The sequence below is a fragment of the Chrysemys picta genome, chromosome 3, assembly GCF_011386835.1.
Source record: "Chrysemys picta bellii isolate R12L10 chromosome 3, ASM1138683v2, whole genome shotgun sequence".
NCBI classification, from domain to species: Eukaryota; Metazoa; Chordata; order Testudines; family Emydidae; genus Chrysemys; species Chrysemys picta.
In genome coordinates, this window is record NC_088793.1 from 70,707,258 (window position 1) to 70,728,809 (window position 21,552).

The 21,552-nt window shown below is 39.2% G+C and overlaps 1 protein-coding gene across 5 annotated transcripts in view; it reads right to left on the minus strand.

Annotated features, from left to right (window-relative positions):
- Window positions 1–750: 750 nt before the first annotated feature.
- Window positions 751–21,552, minus strand: part of RRAGD (Ras related GTP binding D) — a 39,280-nt gene continuing 18,478 nt past the window's right edge. For 3 of the 5 annotated variants that reach the window (XM_065590186.1, XM_005299715.5, XM_024103034.3), the window contains 6 exons: window positions 17,210–17,505; window positions 16,516–16,715; window positions 15,614–15,728; window positions 9,681–9,823; window positions 6,164–6,312; window positions 751–3,487 (listed from right to left, as the gene is read on the minus strand). In XM_065590186.1, coding sequence (XP_065446258.1) covers window positions 3,336–3,487; window positions 6,164–6,312; window positions 9,681–9,823; window positions 15,614–15,728; window positions 16,516–16,715; window positions 17,210–17,505 — 1,055 coding nt within the window. In that variant the 3' untranslated portion in view covers window positions 751–3,335. Of the gene's footprint in view, window positions 3,488–6,163; window positions 6,313–9,680; window positions 9,824–15,613; window positions 15,729–16,515; window positions 16,716–17,209; window positions 17,506–19,116; window positions 19,249–21,552 lie in introns of all 5 variants that reach the window. The other 2 variants (XM_065590187.1, XM_005299717.5) reach the window with 2 other exon arrangements.

Below are 21,552 nucleotides of genomic sequence, written 5' to 3' on the forward strand. Positions count from 1 at the left end.
TTTGCCTAGATAATTGATAAGAATATCATGCGAGACCATATCAAATGCCTTACTAAAGTCTAGGTATACCACATCCACCGCTTCTCCTTTATCCACAAGACTCGTTATCCTATCAAAGAAAGCAATCAGATTGGTTTGATATGATTTGTTCTTTACAAATCCATGCTGGCTATTCTCTGTCACCTTACCACCTTCCAAGTGTTTGCAGATGATTTCCTTAATTACTTGCTCCATTATCTTCCCTGGCACAGAAGTTAAACTAACAGGTCTGTAGTTTCCAGGGTTGTTTTTATTTCCCTTTTTATAGATGGGCATTATATTTGCCCTTTTCCAGTCTTCTGGAATCTCTCCTGTATCCCATGATTTTCCAAAGATAATAGCTAGAGGCTCAGATACCTCCTCTATTAGCTCCTCGACATGACTATTAACTCCCAAAGAAGGTATTACTGGTTAGGCTGGGGGCAGCTGTCTCCAACACTGCCACAAAAAACCCCACCTAGTGTCAGAGGGGTAACACTGGGAGGAGCTCACTCTCCCTGGTATTTTTGGAGCACTCTCCCCTCTTGAACCTGTGCCAATAATGTAGTCCGAGGTAAAGAGTTTACTCACTTCTCATTTGGGGAATATAAAGTTTAGTATCATAGAATCATAGAATCATAGAATATCAGAGTTGGAAGGGACCTCAAGAGGTCATCTAGTCCAACCCCCTGCTCAAAGCAGGACCAATTCCCAGCTAAATCATCCCAGCCAGGGCTTTGTGTAGGAGTATAGGAGCTTCCGATTTCTTTTTTTTTTTTTAACCAATATACCACAATGTACCACTGCAGCCCCTATTCCTCACACTGATGTCTCTCCCCTCCACAACTTTTGGGTACTAGAAGTGCTCTCCATCTCTCCCAAGCACTCAGATAGCTCTCAGAACCATACATTTGGCATATTTTGCACAATATTTATCAGATACACTAGAAAGGATCCATTTGTTGATTAAATTCCTATTTTAAAATACTCCATTTCTGTCCAATAAACTCAGACCAAAGGAACCACTGAAGGCTAAAGGATAAACAGAAAAATCATGTACATTAGGCAGCAATGAAGGGTTAAAAGCCAATAGTTTCTCCTTAGACTAATATTCACTAAGACATATTGCATTCTTATCTTCCATCTAGCTGGCACTCTACTACCATGATGTTGGGCACAGTAACAAAAGCTAAAGAATTGCATAAGACGTTCCAAGATGGGCTTATAACAGAATACAGTGTATGTATTCAGCAAGTCTCTCAATGACTATGTTTGCTGTTGGTAAAAACGCTCCATTTCTGTCATAAGCCAAAAAATACTGGTGCTTTTAGTCCACAATTAAAGGTGCAGCATTACAATCTGTTTTAGGGTGACCAGACGTCCCGATATTTACTTGTTTGTCCCGCGTCCCGACCAATGTTCGGTCAGGACGTGAATTGTCACGATATTTTGCCTCCCGGTGCACAGGCAGAGGGTGCTCGTGCCCCCCCCGCCCCAACTCCGCCCCCTTCCTCCTCCATTGGATCCCTCCCCACATTCCCGCCCTTGCTCCGCCCCCAGCCCTGCCCCCTCACTGCTCCATTGGATCCCTCCCCAAATCCCCGCCCTGGCCCCACCTCTTCCCCAAGCACACCACATTCCTCCTCCTCACCCCTCCCTCCCAGGCTTGCACTAATCAGCTGTATGGTGGCGCAAGCGCGGGAGGGAGGGGGGAGAAGCAGGATTCAGCACCCAGCTCAGGGGAGGTAGAGGCAGGGCGTGGAGCTGCCGGTGGGTGCTCAGACCCCACCAATTTTTCCTATGCTCCGGGGGCTCTTGGTTTTTTTTTGCTTTTTGCTTTTGTTTTTTCCTCCGCCACCGGCTCTTGGGGGGTTTTTTTGCTCCGCCGGCACCCAGCGTCCCAATATTTCACATCTCTCATCTAGTCACCCTAATTTGTTTTAACTGAATGTGTACTTTTTAACAAAGGAAACTTTCAAAAGTGCTTCTCCCTTATCTTTTCTGGCTACGAGGTTATTCAGTCAACTCTTGCAGCTGTTCTAGAACCATGTGCACATAAGCCCTATGTAGGGAGGCGTGGGTACAGGAGCTGCTCTCCCTTGTGTGCTCTTTCATTTGGCAGAGCTATTCTTTAAGCTACAACTATAAAATGAATACAGAATTGAGAAGGCATGTTTTACTTCTCCCTACCTCCTTTATGGGGTGGGTAGTGCCGTAATTGCTGCAAGAACAGATCTGCCGTTGTGATCAGTGTTAAAACAGAAAATAGCTACATCTATGTAGATTAGAGTAAAAGAGACCAATCCTTCAGTCCTTATTTAAGAACTCCCTCTGAAATCAAAGGGAGATTTGACCCAAGTAAAGCAAGTAGAACTGGGCCCCAGCATGAGCAACTTTAGGATTTTCCTCTAATGCTTTAATATACCTGAAACTTTATATTATATTGGTATGGCAGAAATGAAATACAACCTTTTTCTTCCTCCAACTGTAGAGGCTCAAACTCTCAAACTAAGCATATAAATAAAATCCTTCAGTTACACACCCTGTTCCTGAAATGTTATAAAAACACCAATGCAACATAAAGCAGTATTACAAAATAATAGCTGTATAGAAAGTTATTTTAGAGATATATGTTGAGGTAAATTATAATAAAAAGCCCAACTGAGAGGGCATTACCAGTGTTATGGAGCAGTTTGGGTAGAGTTTAGCCAAAGGCCTGTTTTACAAAACCTAATTTTTACCTACCAGTTGGTAAGGCTCTTATTGCTATCATACTTCAAAATAAGAATTCTTCAACTTACAAATTGAAAAAAAATATATGAAGTTAGATTTGTATGAATGTTATGTATTCTGTCATAAATTTTAAAAAAGTAATTGTATCAAGTTTTCTTGATTGTTTAGTAAACAATTTGTTTGTAGCATGTATATAAACTACACTATATATTTTATCTGACACCATGCATGAAAATCAGCATAAAAAACTAAGTTTATCAAAGTTTAACTCCACAAGGAGAACACGAAAAAAGTGCAAATTATGAACCCAACATTTCTGTCACAGCTGATTTTTCTTAACATGGTCTGGAAAAAAGTTTACAGCATATATTAAGAGAATTCTTACAAGAACATATATTCACCTCAATGTTTATATACAATATTTTGCTCAAAGTGCTCACTGTATATGAATGGATAAAAATGTTTAAATGGTGCCTTTTTGAGGGGTTGGGAGGAAAATCCATGTAATATATCAGTCCCATTTCTCTTCCCCTTCAGTCAGTGCAACAAGAGCCTTGCTGTCAACAATGCCATTAGAACTTCAGCTACAGTGGTGCTCTAGGTGTGCCATTAGGGGTGGCTCTTTTATTTTTTTGCATCTGGCTCTGATGTTTTCTAGATCTCACTACTTTCATTCTCACTTCAAATACTTCATGTATGGCCTTGCGAAAACAATGGAAGTTGTAGTCTATTAGTCCTAGAAAAAGAGAGAGACAAAAAGGAAAAAAGAATTTTAAATTCTAAAATCTTTATACAATATTAAAATACAGTATCAAATTAACTTATTTTCCATATTTTATTTACTAATGACTCACTTAACTGGGTCAATCTTATGGACAATGATTTTTCATTTACTGCAAAAGCACATTTAATATTAAAACTGAATTATTTACATTGTATTATCTCATGATTCTGTCCTAGATTTCCATGTTATTTATTATATTTATTAATGATCTGAAAAGCAGAAGCGGTGGAGAGAGAAGAAGGTAGCAAAATTTGCACATGACAGAGTTATTTAACTTGGCCCTGGTCTACACCTAAAAATTAGATCTACCTAGCCACATCATTCAGGGCTGGAAAATGTTTTGTGCCATGTGCAATGTACTTAAGTTGATCTAACCCCCCACCGTAAATGCAGCTAGGTCAATGGAAGAATTCTTCCATTGACTTAGCTATCACCTCTCAGAGAGTGAATCAACTACCCTGATGGAAAAACCCCTTCCACCAGTATAGGAAGCTTGTACACTGCATGACTATAGCTACAGTCCCATAGTTGTGCCACTGTAGCCTGGACATAGTCCTACCTGGTCTTGACTAACAGTAAGAGGAACTTCAGGGAGGCCTAAACAAGGTAGGTGAACAGGCAACACGATGGCAAATGAAATTCAATGTCTATAAATACCAAGTAATGCATATTGGAAGGAAAAAATGTAAAACTGCTCATACACCAAACAGGATTCTAAATTAACTGTATCAGTTCACAGGTGGGCCCTGGGCATCACTGCAGACAGCTTAGTGAAGACTTCTGTTCAGTGTACAAATATGTTAAAAAAAAGTGAACAAGACATTAGGTTGCATAAAGAATGGGACGGTTAATCTTATAATGCTTTTTATATTAATCAATGTTGCGGTATCATCTGGAATAGTGTGTGCAGTATTGGTCATCCAATCTCAAAAAGGGTATTGCTGAACTAGAGGGAGGTTCAGAGAAGAGTGGAAAAAAACGATAAAGAGCCTGGAAAGACTCTTATGAAGAGAGATTGAAAATAATGGGATTGTTAGAAAGGAGATGAATAGGAGGGGACATGATAAAACTATACAAAATAATGAATGATCTAGCACCAAGGCCGTTAAGCATTGTTTGTTCAGTACATGCTTTGTTTTCTAAAGTGTAGTCTTTTCAATAAGTACCCCAAAATTACACTCCTTGCACACTATAATGCAGCATAGTTACAGAAAAATTCACTATAATAAAAGGATATAATGGAGAAGGTCTTAACACAGTAGTACTAGCACAGCAAAATCTGGGTTAAGCCTGGCAGACTTGCTTTGGAGTTCTTTACAATTTCATGACTATTAGTGTTAGCACAACTTATAATATTAAAAATATAAGAGCTAATTCCAGCTTCAGTGCTAAGGAAATATCCCAGTTTGACAACACCAAATATACTAGAGCTATATATTCACACCAACACCAATCACTCATTCTATATTGATAAGATACCCACTATGACTGGAATTCCGTAAAATGAGACAAACAAGTCCTCTAATCAATTCACTGAACAGGGATAGCACCAGTATTGCTGACCTGCTTACGTACATTCATCTTGAGAGGGAGGAGGTGCATTCTAGGGCTAAGACAATAGTTCATTCTCCACAGCTCAGTCTATGAGACTGTCAAGTATGGTTATTAGAACCAACAATACTGGTGGGTTGGGAGACACACAGACACCTCTCCATTAGGAATCTGACCAAGACCAACAGCTCAATGCACACTAGCCAATGAACAGCTGGACAGTGAACTAGAGTTGTTAATACTCACCTTGGCAAGAGTCAGGCCTTGGCTACACTTACCCGCTAGTTCGGCGGCTGGCAATCGAACTTCTGGGTTCGATTTATCGCGTCTAGTCTGGATGCGATAAGTCGAACCCGGAAGTGCTCGCCGTCGACGGCGGTACTCCAGCTCGGCGAGAGGAGTACCGCGGAGTCGACGGGGGAGCCTGCCTGCCGAGTGTGGACCAAGGTAAGTTCGAACTAAGGTACTTCGAACTTCAGCTACATTATTCACGTAGCTGAAGTTGCGTACCTTAGTTCGAATTAGGGGGGTAGTGTAGACCTGGCCTCAGAGTGGTTACTCACAAGCTTCGTACCTGATATACAAAACCTGAAAACTGCCTGGTTTCCAAACATGCAATTAAAAAAAAAAAATCTCAAAGAGGCAAAAACAAAACAAATCTTTTCTTATTGAAAAGTAAGGACTCAAACGATTTTCTCTTGGGTTCTGTGGATAGGATATTACAATTACATATTCTTATATCAATAAGTGCAATGCAAAGTTAGCGAAGATGTGCTGAAACATTATTTTTGTATTAGTATAAATGGAAGTCTTATTGCTTTTGGCATTTAATTGTATGGCTTTCTTTCATACAGGAAAGTTGTTAATATATTTATCATTTCATCTTATATGAGTGGCAACACAAACACCTCATAATTTTAAGCACAATGATATGAAAGCCATATCAAAATATGCTTTTATTTTATATTTGTGATACCACTAGAAGTCATAACATCATCAAGGGACAACCCCACAGTTACTCATTAGCTTGTGAATATGAAGTAAAAAAATAGATTACTACAAAAAAATTAAAAATACCTTTTCTCTCAAAGCTTTCTTCTCTTACAAAGCAAACAAGAGCAAGGAATTTTGTCACCTCCTTTAGATAAAGGACAGTTGTATTGTTCAGTTTTATGATTGCTGTTGATTCTTTGTCATAAGGTGTTCCCGCACCATCTTCTTTGAGCCTAAGTGGCAAAATTAAAAAAAAAACATGTAGTAAGTCCCTGGACAAATTTGAATTATCTGTCTATATAGAACCTTCCATCTAAATATTTCAAAATGTGCTTATGAAAAATTCAGCTTCATAGCTTCTCTCTGTGAGATAGGTATTATCCTTATTTTACACAATATGAAAATTGAGACAGAGAGGGAGATTAAAGGATTTGTTTAAAGTCACATAGGAAGTCTGTGAGAGCTGGGAACAGAACCCAGATATCCTGACTGTCACATACCTGAAGTAAACCACACTTTCCTGTCTGTTATAGACCAATCTACCACAAACTTGTTTGCATTTTTATTAATATACAACACTCTGACCTTAGTTCAAATAAAGACTGTGAAACAATTACTCTGTTCTGGCCTGACAATTCTGAGTATAGAAACTTGATTTGGGCAGTGGCAGCTGACTGATAGTTCAGGTCAATACATTAAATTCCCCACAAAGCTCCCACTTATGCAACAGTATACCAAGAGGAGAGACTTCTTCCTGACTCAAGCTGATAATCAGCAAATACCTGTGATAAACCTTGTAATTTGATCCCAGTAGTGTAAATGCACATAGCAATTTTATTACTCTAAATGGGTAATGCGCCCCAGTCTCATGAACTATTTGCATCAATATCTTGGGGCAGCAAGTTCAAGATTCCACATTCTGTGGATATGCATTTCCTTTGATTCCTTTTACATTTATCTTCAATTTATTATATGTCGTCTTGGTCTTGTATTTGGGGAAAGGTCAAATGTGCATCAGAGCAGCTTCTCTGCAGTTTAATGTCTCGATCATTTACACTTCTCTCTCTCTGCAAGCTAAAATAATCCTAATCAATTAAAAAAAATCTGTATACTCAAGTCTTACCTTATGTCTCTAAACTACACTATATCTCAATAAGATGACAAATAGAGATTTTTAACTGGTCACAAATGCTAAACAGTTATTTAAAGAGCACATGGGACAGTCACAGTTTTTGCACATGTATATAAGGTGCCATGTCCACTAATGGTACACAACAAGTAATAAATTAGATTTGTTTATTTTTGATGTACACAGCAGTAGCTTTTTCCTTAAAATATAATGTCACAGAAACTGATCCTTAATTATTATATGTATCTGCAAGGCACAAGCTTTTGTAAGATTAGTTAAGCATCTTAATTCATGCAATCTGTAATAAAATATAAACTTTAAGAAAATTCCACATTTTTTCTCCCTTTTTAAAAATCTAATGTGTACTTTACCTCAGCCAAAACTATGCTTTGTACATTTAACAGAGCTGTAAAACTTTGAGAGCCAGGCAAATGATTCAAATGCTACCTGTAAGATAGGGTCTTTTTTAGAAAGAGCTTTGCCCACTTGTTATCGTTAAAGACCCTATTGTAGTGTTTGCAGGTACCAAAGACCACCACACAGTCTCTATTGAGTATTTTATGGATTAACCTTTAGAGGGCTGTGTTCCAGGATGCACTATTTCTACCTCACTATGATCCTGACTTCAGTGGGAACACTGGATGTTCCACACATCTCAGGATCAAGCTGTAACAGGTACCTTAGAAGATTTAGAGTTACAGCAGTGAAATGTATGATTGCTAATGAAAGGAGATGGGAAAATGAAAGTCAAGATAGCTGAGAACAAGAGTATGGGGAGGAAGGAGGCAAGGAGTAGCATATGCTCAAGTACCATTTGGTGGCAAACTAAACAACAATAGTAATGGGAGCTTCACTTTAAAACAAAATGGCAAACATTTGTGTGTGAAATTCAACACTGAGATTCACAAAAGAATGTCATTTTAAAAGGATGGTCCCCTCCCCATTTCTATTTTAATGGCTATTATTAGGGTCCTATCAAATTCATGGCTGTGAAAAATGCATCACAGACCATGAAATCTTGTCTCCCCTGTGAAATCTGCCAGGGAAGGGCAGAGTTGGGGGCGCCCCAGCCAGGGCTCCTACCATGCACCAGGCTCCAGCTGCTAGTCCTGGCGGGGCTGGGGAGGGACAGGACTTTCTTTTCTCCTGCAGAGGCCACTCCCGGGGCAGGTCAGATGCACCGCTGGGAACCTTCCCTGGCTGCAGGAAGCTCTGCGCCCCCACCCCGTTTCCTGCCCCCATTGCTCCCCAACCGCAGAGGGAGGGGTCACTGTACAGGGAGCAGGAGCAGAGCTTCTTGCAGCCAGGCAGCTTCTTGGAAGTAGGTCTGACCCAGCACCAGGAGCAGCCCCTGCAAGAGAAGAGGAAGACCCGTCCCTTCCCAGCCCAGCCGGGACTAGCAGCTGGAGCCTGGCGCATGGTAGGAGATCCCGGCTGGGGTGCCCCCAGCCAACTGCGCTAGAACCAAGGGAGCCAGGGGGCCATGCCCCTCCCCCACTTTAACCTGGGTATAGTTGGGGGGGGGGAGGGGCGGCATTGCCCCCCCAAATTGCAAGCCACGGGCAGGCCTGGAGTGACGCCAGCAGGGGCTGCACTTCACAGCGGGGCAGCTGCCAGCGCCGATCTGTGTCTGCCGATCCGTGTCTGCCCTAGGTTTGCAGTTTAGGGGGGCAACACCACCCCCACCCCCAAACTATGCCCATGTTAAAAATGGGGTGTATGGCCCCCAGCCTTCCTGGTACTGGTGGTCACCCACTTCTACAAAGGTTCCGGAACCTTGTCCCCAGCACTGCCCCTCCCCAGCACTCGACGGTTAAAGGGCCCTTGGGTTGGCGGGTCGGGGGGAGGGGGGGGAAAGACCCACAGCACGCTCTGACTATGGGGCCAAAGGCGGTCACCCACCTGTAAGGCCAGCCCTTTCTCCTCCCCAAAAAGTGATGACCCCACACACACCAAACAACTCTCATGTCTGTGCTGCCCGCTGCTCTCCGGCTACCCAGATCTGAAGGCAGCACCTCCGTCAGCAGCAGCGGAAAAGTAAGGGTGGCAACACCACAACCTCCCTACAATAGCCTTGAGACCTCCCCCAACCCTTTTTTGGGTCAGGACTCCATGGTTATAACACCATGACATTTCAGATGTAAATATCTGAAACCATGAAATTGATGATTTTTAAAATCCTATGACCATGAAAACCCTATGACCGTTGACCAAAATGGACCGTGAATTAGTTAAGGCCATAGCTATTATCATAGCATATTTAAAGTCTCCATGGGATTACATGTATTTGGGATACTTTAGGTGATTTCCCATTCACTTCGACATACAGTACTGTGTTACCTGTAAATTTGCAATGTTTCAAAGTCATTCCAATCTGTAGGACATTCAGTTTTTAGTCACCGTATAATATATTCTAGCCTAATAAGGTGGCTAAAGAAGATTAACAAGCATGATTAACAATAATCTACTTACCCATAGATACAAGAAATATCAATAACAACATCTATCATATCACAGCAGAGCTCATAAGTTTGCATATCCACTGGAGTACTGTCCGTTGCAATATAAATTTTACTGACTACATCAAACAGAAATGCTTTCTCAATCCCAGAATTCTATAAACAAAGAAAAATATTCTTTAATATTTAATATTCTTTAATATTTAAAATATTCTTTAAAGGTATATGTATAAGTCCATTTATGCTGCCTAATATGGGTCTGAACTGGTGCTACAGCAATTCCATAATTCCAGAAGCCTTGAAAACCTCTGATGAACAGTTTTTGTAGTTGAGACAAACTCAGTTAAATTTCACTCAGTACTGTTTTCTTTCAAAAGAACTATTTAACAAATATTTATAGATTAAAGTGACCTTCCTGCCACCTTTCTCCTATTTCCAGGAATTAAGGGATTTCAGCCCAGGGTATGGTTCAGCACAATAGCCCATAACATTTAGGGCAGCTTAATTTTAAAGGACCTCTGATTCATCCATCAACACAAAGAGAACTAATCCTGGGAACTTCCATCAGTAATAATAGGTCTCATGGCCTTGAATTTCTTTTATTTCAATGGAAAAATATAGACCATAGATTGTTCTTAATAACACTTTCTAGTAATCAATTATTGAAATTTACAAACTATACACTCTGGATATCTTAGAATACCTCAAAACCCAAGAACAAAAATATAATATAACATTTGATTGTCATATCTGACCAAAATGGCATCTGCACAATTTAAAAAGAAAAAAAAATTCATTTTGACACAAAAATTCCTCATGAACTTCAGCAGATGTCAAAATTCATTTAAAAATTCAGGTTTTACAAAAAACACAAGATTTTAATTTCAATGAAAATTATTATCTAATTCCCCTATTATTTTAGTCTCCTGCAGTGTTTGAAACTTAAATGTATAGTTTCATACATGAGTTGAATAGGAAAGTTCTATAAACAAGAACGAAAATGACTAATCTAGTTTGTATTTCCAAGTGTGAGAAATACAGAATAAAGAAAAATCATATAGATAAATGTAAAATAGATTTTTAAAATCTTCAGAGTTTTATAATCTAAGAGGGCATAATCAACATAGTTAAGAAAATCTGACTTTTAGAAAAATGCTTTTTCATATTTCAGTATACCTAAAGTGGAGAAAGGAGAGGGTGGATGAGAGAATTCAGAAGGGAAGAGGAAATTGCTCAGATCAAATTAGTGACAGTAAAAAAAGGGTACACATACACAGAGAAAGAAGTCTGAAAATATGAAAAGAGAAGGATCAATATCATTATATATTGTTACTTAGGTAAGGTATAGAAACAAGTCAATACCCTAAAATATTCCAGTAATAATAATAGGAAGTGCATGGAATATCAGCATTATGTTACTTTTTAGGAAAGTGTGGGAAGAATGATTGAAATATCATTGGCTCAGTCTTGCCCTGGTTGAAAACACTGACAATACTCTAACAGACTTCGAGGGGATTGTGCCTAATGTACTGTTTTGCTTTTAAGAAAGTGAACCAAGTTTGTTTTACCTCAAAAAAAATCAGCACTGAAGTTTCAGGGACATGCACCTGTGATTCTAGTTTGGGCCTGCTTCTAAATAAGGTTTCTTTTATTGTTTTCAGAGTACCCCACAACACTTCACAGACAAGAAAGGTGCTGTACAACATAAAAATAGTTTCTAAATATATCCAAAAATGTAAACACACCTTAAAAGAAAACATATTAAACAAATATGAGAGAGTGATAATACATAAGTAGGAAAAAGAAATGGAAGGAAGAGGTAATATCCAGCTGCACTGGATTTAAAAGGGGTGAAGCTAGGGTGAATCGATTTAAACTAAGGCGATTAAAACGACCAGTTTAAATCTATTGTAGAGAAGCTTAATTTAAAAATCAATTTTAGCCTTTTTTATCTTTAAAGTTTCTTAACGAAAACTTCACTTTCATCAGAAGGTGTTAGAGCCAACAACATGTAACTGTTTGATGTATTTTGAAGTGAAATATTCCCTATCCACGAAGCTAAATCTTTGGCTTGGTAACATGCACATCTCTTTATGCTGACATCTGGTTTAACAAAATTAATTCTTGTAAAAATGGAGAATATTTACTTTTAATTTTCATAGATATCAGACAAAATTTTGAAAAGTGCCTAAGTGGCTTAGGGGCCTAAATCCCATTGACTTCCAATGAGACATAGGATCCCAAGTGCATAGGGAGACGTTTACACAGGAAAGAAAAACCTGAGGCTGGCCCGTGCCAGCCAACTCAGGTTTGCAAACTTCATGGGACTTGGGCTGCGGGGCTGTTTCATTGCTGTGTAGACTTCTGTGCTCGGGTTGGAGCCTCAGGCTCTGGGACACTCCCACCTTGCAGGGTTTTACAGCCCAGGCTCCACCTTGAGCCCAGATGTCCACACAACAGTGAATCAGCCCCACGCAGCCCAAGCCCCGTAAGCCCAAGTTGGCTGGTACAGGCCAGTCATGGGAGTCTAGCTATGCTGCACACATACCCTATGTCACTTTTGGAAATTGCACTTAGGCGCTTGATAATTTTACTCATCTTATTCATCAGGATATAGTACATATATATAGTATATGTGAGTTAGGTTGTGAGCAGGGCTTTGGAGCTGTGCTCTGGCTCCGCGCCAGCTCCAGGTAAAAACCTGCAGCTCCACTGTTCCGGAGCTGCTCCGTGCTCCAGCTCTGGGCTCCGCTCCAAAGCCCTGGTTGTAAGAATGAAACAAAACCACTGAACTTGGCATGTTAGAAATTAATGCTTTATGTTTATAATTTTACATTCAACAAAATATTTAGTGCTGTGCTTGAAAGTTAAAAAGACATTACCAGTACATTCCCGTCACATGAAGGATTATGCTATTTAAAATATAGATATTGTTACTTTCTCTCAAAGGATGCCATACAACAGAACAAAAGCAAATACCTGCTCCCACTCCATGTTCCACTGAATAGAAATTTGCCACTGTCTTCAACAGCAGCAGACTAAGGATCTAAGCATTCACAAGTAATTTGGGACATAATCCTTAAAAATTGTTTATTACTTAGTCTGTATTAAAATCTAAAACATGCTAAGTGTTTTCCATAAAGGAAAGACATACTCCATGCTCCAAAATGCCTACCAAGCACTATGCCTGGTAACAGTCCCACTGTCTTCAATGGAACTACTCACATGGATTATGTCCGGTAGTGAGTATTTGCAGTACCTGCCCCTTAGAATGCTCTGGGACTGAGATTTTCCCAAGAGTTCTCAATATAGCTGTGTAATTCATAATGAATAATTTCTCATTCATTTAGCCTCCTTCTGCTTGCTGAATATCTGCAAGCAAAAAACAAAAAAACAAAACAAACAAATAACCATTTCCTCAGTAATCAAATATGTCTGGTACATTTCTTTACTCTATGGATTGATAGCTAAGATGTAAGACATTTATCTAATCAAGGAACAGACACAAAATGTGTGTCTATCCTCAAAGTGAAGGGGGTCAGGATTTGTCCCTAAATATATATGGAGTTTTAAGGAATATCAGAAGTCATTCCACAGTCAGGCCTGTAACATGTTTTCATACAGCTGTATTTAGGATTTTTATTCAATAAGTTATCTAGTGTACAGGACTCATAATGATTGCTAGTATTTTGCATTTTTTGTTACATATTGATCCATTCCAACATATTAAACTGATTTTGAGCTGAACCTTTTAGATTGGATTTACAACAATCTATTTCAGTTTTTCAAGAGAGTGTCAGATTTAAACAACAACAAAATCCAATATGAACAACAAAAGCAAGCTTTACTTTTATTTTAATTCAAAAGTTATTGATTTTTATCTCCCCTGGACCAAACAAATTCTATATCCTAGGGGACACTGATAAAAAATAAACAAAAACCAATCACCTACTAAAAACAAAACCAAACAACAAATATCCCTATGACCGAGGCTCAAAAGGAAGGATTTGTATGTAGCAAAGGCCTATACAGTTAAGGACCAACAGTGCAAGTTTATTTTGGCTGTCTGTAAAGTGGTAGGTAGACTATAAAGACTACAGGACAGGCATACTATGATCATGATTGCAAATATATTACTGCATTCTGAAAGAGTTCCCAGTGACAGGAAACTCTGCTCCAACTGCTCCAACCCCAGAATCATTACAACAATAGATCACTTTTGCTGTTGGAAGGTCTTAATGGGATAAATGAAAACATAACCTGTGCATATTGCTCAACTGAAAAAACACCCTTTATCTCCAACACATGGCTTCCTATGGAAAAAGCCTGATCAAAACTGATATCAAGATTCTGAATCTGATTTATCGTCTCTGAAGTGAAGAACAAGTCTCTTAATTTTGCTATCTGATTACCTCTACCCAGGAGTAAGAATTTGATTTTCCCCACACTGAAGATAAGATAGTTCTGAGCCATCACGCTGACAGTGTTGTTCATACGTTGCAGAGCTTACTAGGTGTATAGGGCAAGAGATAGGCAGTTGTATGTCACTGACTTACTGATTATATTTACCCTGTGTTTACGAGTTGGACAAACCTCCTTGGCAAGATATACCCTGCGCAACATGGGAGATACAGTACAGATCCTTCAAGGACACCATTTTTCAAGGACTTGATAAAGAACTGTTCATCACTACCAACTGATTCCTGCATTCTAGGCATGACTGAAAACACCTACAGGGCATCTCCAGACACACCAGAACATCCCTTAGTCATTGAAGAAACAGCCTATGGTCAATCATCTCAAGAGCTGCAGAATGGTTCAGCACAAACCCTCTGCTAGTTCCAAAACGGGCAGCTGATCCCAATATAAGATTATTTATGATCCTGAGTCTTAGCAACTGGCATGTTGTCAACTCCAATGAAGGCTGTCACCCAAATGGGAACCTATCCAGGATACTGCTATATGGCTATCTGTCTTAGATTTTGTATAATGCTCAGCAAGGTATTTTAGTATTGTTGTCCAAGTGCCTCTGGAACTGAACAACCACCACCTTTTCAATCACTTTCTATGATAACGGGAGATTGGGAATGGGCATTAACTGACCAGCAGTCCAGTATTTCTGGCCGCAGCTTCACTAGCTCGCTTAACTTCTATGTGTCCGTTTTCTCACCCCACCCTGTCAAATTGTAAAGTCTTACCCACCCTGCTAGTCTGCTGGAAGATCAGTTAATTATCATTTATTTGTTCTCAAAGTTATGGACTAAGATAAAACAAGTTCCAAGAGCTGGAAGTTGAAGCTACACAAATTCAGATGAGACATAAGACACAAATTTAACAGTGAGGGAAACTAACTGTTGGAACAACTTACCAAAGACTGTGGTGGATTCACCATCACTGGTAATTTTTAAATCAAGACTGGATGTTTTTCTAAAAAATATACACTGGTTCTAACAGGAATTAATCCAGGGAAGACCTCTGGCCTGTGTTATGCAGCAGGTGAGATGTCTAGCAGATGATCACAATGATCCCTTCTGGCCTTATAATTTATAAAAATGTCAAGTGCTATTTAAAAACAAACAAACATAAGCCATACCACATAGACCTAGGTCACATTCAAACCAATGTCTAAACAGATGAGGGATGACTGTCAGCTCACTCAAAGCGCCATCTAACCTTGAAAAATAATTTGATGATCTCAAAATATTTTCAGTTTAGAAAAAATGCAGCTACATTGTTCTGTACATCTTGCAGTGATTTGGGCCCAAATCCTGCATGAGGTAGACACCCTAAATTGCTGCTGACTTCACTTGAAACTCAGTGTGCACAGCATCTCTCAAAAAGGCACTTCGCAGTTTTTAGGATTCAATTGTTACAGAATAAATCACAAGTTTTCTTGTATTCAATCAGTTCTATGCAAAAATCTAGAAAGTACACAAAAGTACTTACTGAGATAAAGATGTTAAGGAGGTTTTCCAGTGTTGGGAGCTGTGGAATCAGTTTCTGTACCACTTTGCTAAAGGCTTCAAATATAGAATGATCATATATGCTTGTCAGATAAAAGCTGGAAAAAATGTCACCATATTTTCCTTTTAGCCATATAAAAGGAACATTCTGAATCGGTCATAATGAGCACGTAAAATATTTTGAAACACAAAGTACTTGAAGTTATGCATTTTTCCCTTGTGATCAGAAGTTGCATAATGTTTCTAAAACACAGTTCTTCAACAAACTGAAGTCAATAATTAAAACAACAACATATATTTTCAGGGCTATATTTAACATGACAGTATACAATATGAATACATGAAACCATAGATACTGCAAAGCTGTTCTATATATGGAATTTAATGATCTAGTTCCCACTTCAATATCCTCTGGAAAGCATTTTCTGTATACCAGGAGAGCAATACTACATAGCTTTTATGTATTGCTTTACATCTTGAAAATAGTAGGGATGAAATTAACAATGAAAAAGTGCCACCAAAGTGATTAGCTATTCTATGAATTAGCATGTTTGTGAAGCACTATATCATTATGATGGCATTTTTTATTTCACAACAAGTCCCAAGAACGGCATTAAAGTTTCTATTGTCCTGTAGCTCCCAGTTTGTTGAAGTGCATTATTTCCAATTTTCTAAAATAATCTGCTCTTTCTACAGACTGAATTAGTCAAAGGCATTATCTTTTCCCTTAATAGTCATATCTAATAAATTCTTGTTGCCTGCTACTTCAGTAGATTAGAAAGTGATAAACTGTCTATCAGATAGGCTGCTCTGGTTTCTGGCTTTAGCATTAAACATGGCTTTTATTCTTTTCCAGCAGACTGTGTGCACAGTTGCTTCTCTCACCTGAGGTGAATTTTCTCCAATCCAGCATCTGCAAGGTCATCATTTGCCCTCTGGTGAATGTCTCTTTGGGTTTCAATCTTATGATCATCAGACAAACCATCCACTTTATGAATAAAGATTTCAAAGTTTATGTCTGGATTCACTTTATAAGCTCTGGTCACGGTGAGATGCAACCTAGCCAAGGCCTCCATATAATCATCCTAATAATGGAAAAATAAAACCCACAACCTTATGACAAATAGTTATGAGACAAAAGCTAAGTTTTATAAGATACTTGCAGAGACTTCTACAGTTTAAAATTCCTTTGTTTTAAACTTCTGTGAACATAAAGGCCTATACCTGCACAAAAGCCCAATTGCCATCACTAGCAAGTCCATGCAAGGAACCAGACTTTAAAGCAGACTAGTTATTTCTGCATTTAAAATAAAAACTAAAACTAGGTTTTGAACCTTTATTTGCAAAAAAGAGGTTAAAAAATAACCAACTCTGTCAACTTAATTGTAATTGGTGGTTATCATCTTCAAAAGCACTTAAATCCCATTAAAAGTCAATAGGACTTAGGCTCTAAGTGCCTTACGTGCTTTGGAAAATTTGACTGTCTCTGTGTTTGCATTCCATTTGCCTATAGCTGGAGGAGAAAAATGACTAAGACAAACAGGTGGCCTGAATACCACCCTTATAATATTCTCTTTACCTGAGAATCTATGACAAATATCAGTGCTCCAGTGCCTCTGAAAATCATCTCATAGTCAAACGTAGGGTCAAAGAAGTCAATTTGCCCAGGAAAGTCCCATATCTGAAAGTTAACAAAGGAGCTGTTGGAAACATCTTCTCTGCAGATCTTGTTAGTGCTCTCCAAGAAAAGGGTTTCATTTGGAGACATTTTGTGAAAGACAACTTTCTGAATGGAAGACTTCCCACTTCTTCTCAGTCCCATAAGTAGGATTCTTGGCTTAACTTCAGTATTGAAGGGGTCACTGAAATCCAGAACTGAATAAACCACACAATAAGAAGAATGATACACTCCAGCAGGGATAAATTACAACAGTTGTATTTATATTAAATACTATATTATATGCACTTTACATTTACTTACATTTGCAGTGTTAATTACACTACTTTATTTTACGTGCATTTACATCTACATCTAGACTACAACTGCCAAATCTCAGAAAGTGGAAAGAAAGATATTTAAAATAAAATTTCTTCCCCCTCCTAAACTACTGTTTGAGAACCTACTACATCTCATCTGAAAAAAAGATACCTGGGTATAGAGCAATTAGGTGGCATCAAACGCACATGTTCACCCAAAAACAAACTCTTCATGCCTCCCACAACCTAAAAACATCTAGGTCTAATCTCCATTATAATCAGATATATCTTTTTTCAGCTGTGTTTTTGTGGAGTAATAGAAATAACCAGCATCCAGTTAGGGAATGTACACTCTTTAAGGACCATCACTCCTTGCTGTCACTTCACTATTTATCTTACTGCTCACTGATGCCCGCCATGTAGCCAGGATGCTCAGCAGCCCTAGAATGAGAATTTGGTATGTTACTATTGTACTACACTGTAATTGGCATCAGAACAGAGTTAATAGACCAGACCTATCAGTGCTGACAATTTTGGACCTCATATTGCAAATCATCATGTGCAAAACTCCCACTGAAGAAATCACAGTTCTGTGTGCTGTGCATTTGCAGGACCGAAGCTTCAATGAACATTTTAAAATGATGTACAGTAGGGCATGAGGGGAAATCAGATGTGTGTTGCAACTCTCCAGCAGGGACTTATTTTTCCACGGTGTAAATTGATAACATGCTTTGCAGTGACTGGGATGACAAAAAGAGGGTTTTAAAATGTACCCCTTAATTGATATAATGGCAGAAGCATAATCGCTTTTCATTTCTCCCCAGCTTGAAGCCTTACAGCCATAGCAAGATCACCATTTTTATACAGTAAGTCTGCAACCCAGCAACCTTTCAGACTCTCACTCTACCTGCATCAGCTGCTTTGGAGTGCAGGACCTTAAGAATAGATACTCCCTTTGGCCTTGATGCTGCAACCCCGCAATTCCGTTCAAATTACTTTTGCTAAGATACTCTACCTGGCTTGTCACTCTAACTACGTTACTCCCCTCTTTGAGTCCCTCCATTGGCTCTCCCTCCTCCACTGCAACAAATACTATACAAACTTTTCCTTGATTTTTTTATGGCCTTTCTTAATTTAGATCTACCTAATTAACTGTTCTATTATGAGGTAAACCCCTGCCTTTGCTCTGCCAAGGATGCCAGTCTTCATCACCTGCTTATCTGCTTCCTTCACACTTTCTCTTATGCTTACCTATACACAAGGGAAAGATTCCTTTTCAAAATCCACATGGCTACCCCCTTATTCTCCTTCAGATCTTTCCTAAAAAGGCACCGCTACAGCAATGCCTACAAGTCACTGCTGACTGAAAATGGTTCAGTAGGTAGCAGGTTGCTATTACTGCTGATTAGCTGTGTGAACAGTTCATAGGTGTAATAAGCTAATACATGATGAAACATGCTTCTGTTATTGTTACCTCATCCACCCATCCTGATTGCTTATTTTACACACCTGTTATACCATGTCTTTAGATAATAAACTCTTTTGGGGCACGTGCTTCTTTTCGCTCAGACTTAATACACACTATGATCTATCACCTCAGGTATATGTGCATGAGGTGGAGATCAGAAAGCCTCTCACAAACTGTAAAAGAATCAGAGATAATAAAATTATCAGGTAGTTTTTGGTGTGGAGGAGTTATTGTCCACAGCTCTAGCTTAAAAGTCTTCATTCTTATAACACCGGCCACTGCAGCTCAAACTAAAAAAACAAACCAAGATAGTTTTCTATTGCACTCTCATTTTATGACTCAGCCCTTCCATCCCAATTGTGATGCACAGTAACTATCAAAGAAATGTTAGAAGCATCTTTCTTTTTGGACTAATGCTTTGTTTTAAACAATTTGCTTCTTTCTTATTTGGTTTTATTTAAAAAAAAAAACTGACAGTATTCTCTCACATGCAACCCAGCTTTGAAAACTTGCATATAATGTATGTATCTGTGCATATGTGCGGGCATGTTATCTGTTAATAGCCATAGCATTCAAAAACACCACCAGAAACAGATTGTCACAGTATTGATGTAGGTAGAAAAAAGATGATCCCATTAATAATGCAAAGAGAAAGGGATTACCAGGCTGCAGTTTAGACTCCATTTATGTCATTTTGATTCAAGAGGGATAATTTTGTGGATCTTGACAGACTCAGAAAGCACTTGCCTAGTGATCTTCCTTGCATTTCTATGCAAAAGATAAGAATTAAGAACAGCATCAACTATTGGTTTCAGAGTAGCAGCCGTGTTAGTCTGTATCCGCAAAAAGAACAGGAGTACTTGTGGCACCTTAGAGACTAACAAATTTATTAGAGCATAAGCTTTCGTGGACTACAGCCCACTTCTTCGGATGCATATAGCTGTGGGCTGTAGTCCACGAAAGCTTATGCTCTAATACATTTGTTAGTCTCTAAGGTGCCACAAGCATCAACAATGTGATTCTAGTATCAGAGGGGTAGCCGTGTTAGTCTGGATCTGTAAAAAGCAACAAAGAGTCCTATGGCACCTTATAGACTAACAGATGTATTGGAGCATAAGCTTTCGTGGGTGAAGTGGGTATTCACCCACAAAAGCTTATGCTCCAATACGTCTGTTAGTTTATAAGGTGCCACAGGACTCTTTGTCGCTTTTTAATGTGATTCTAATATCACTGTCCTTTTATTGTCTAATTGAAATTGAAATACTTTTAAAATGTTTTTTAAAATAATCTAATTTCTCTTTATCCAATAGCAAGGATTACTGTTGGTTATCCAGACAGTTACTGGCTTTATCCAGTTTGTGGGAGAGAGGAGAGGGTGGGGGGGGAGAGTATATTTAATATTAGGGTAGTACTTTTTGTTGCTGACTCAGTCTGCTAGAGTTACATACCATCCTATGCAGGATTGTAAGTCTCTAAAGAAAATACATGGCATGGGTGCTTCAGGAGGTAAAGGCGGCAACTTAGCAGGCAGCAGTCTTCCTTCTAGGTCAGTACTGAACCAAAGCCTCAGCACAGCGGTGAGGCTCATTGGGCTATTGGAAGTTCCATCTCCAACAGAAGAGAAGTTACTGTGTGCTATTGGACAGCTTGTATTGAACTCCAGAGGTGGTTGCTTTTCATCAGAGGTGAAATTTAGAGGAATAAAGTATTCCAGTATAAGCACCTGTGTACCCGTCTAAGGCCTGCTCCCCACTAAGTCCCCGCTTCGGACTAAGGTACGCAAATTCAGCTACGTTAATAACGTAGCTGAATTCGAAGTACCTTAGTCCGAACTTACCGCGGGTCCAGACGCGGCAGGGAGGCTCCCCCGTCGATAACGCGTACTCCTCTCGCCGAGCTGGAGTATCGGCGTCGACGGCGAGCACTTCCGGGATCGATCCGGGATCAATTTATTGCGTCTTAACCAGACACGATAAATCGATCCCAGAACATCGATTGCCTGCCGCCGGACCCTCCGGTAAGTGTAGACGTACCCTAAGTATCCACACAAAGGGACATAACAAATTAACTTTTTCAGTAAATTATGCAGGTAACCAAAATAGTTAAATTGATAAAAAGCTTTAGATGAAGCTTACGAGTTTTTAAAATGTTTTCAGACCTTAGGCTGAAAGGTGGTACTGGATATAATTACAAAGTACTTTCATGCACTTCTGCAACATTTCATCTGTACCATAAAGCACATACAGGAAAGAGACACATGAGCACAGCATACATGAACCATCAAGATAGCAGCAGACAGTGGTCTGCCTCAGAAAACAAATGTTGTAGCAGACTAACAATGCTGGCAACAACTAAACACCTTAACTAGGAACTCTCACACCCACCATGAAAGACATGTTAGTTCACTGTTGGCGCAGTGTACTGATACAGTAACTCCTCACTTAAAGTCGTCCTGGTTAAAGTTGTTTCATTGTTAC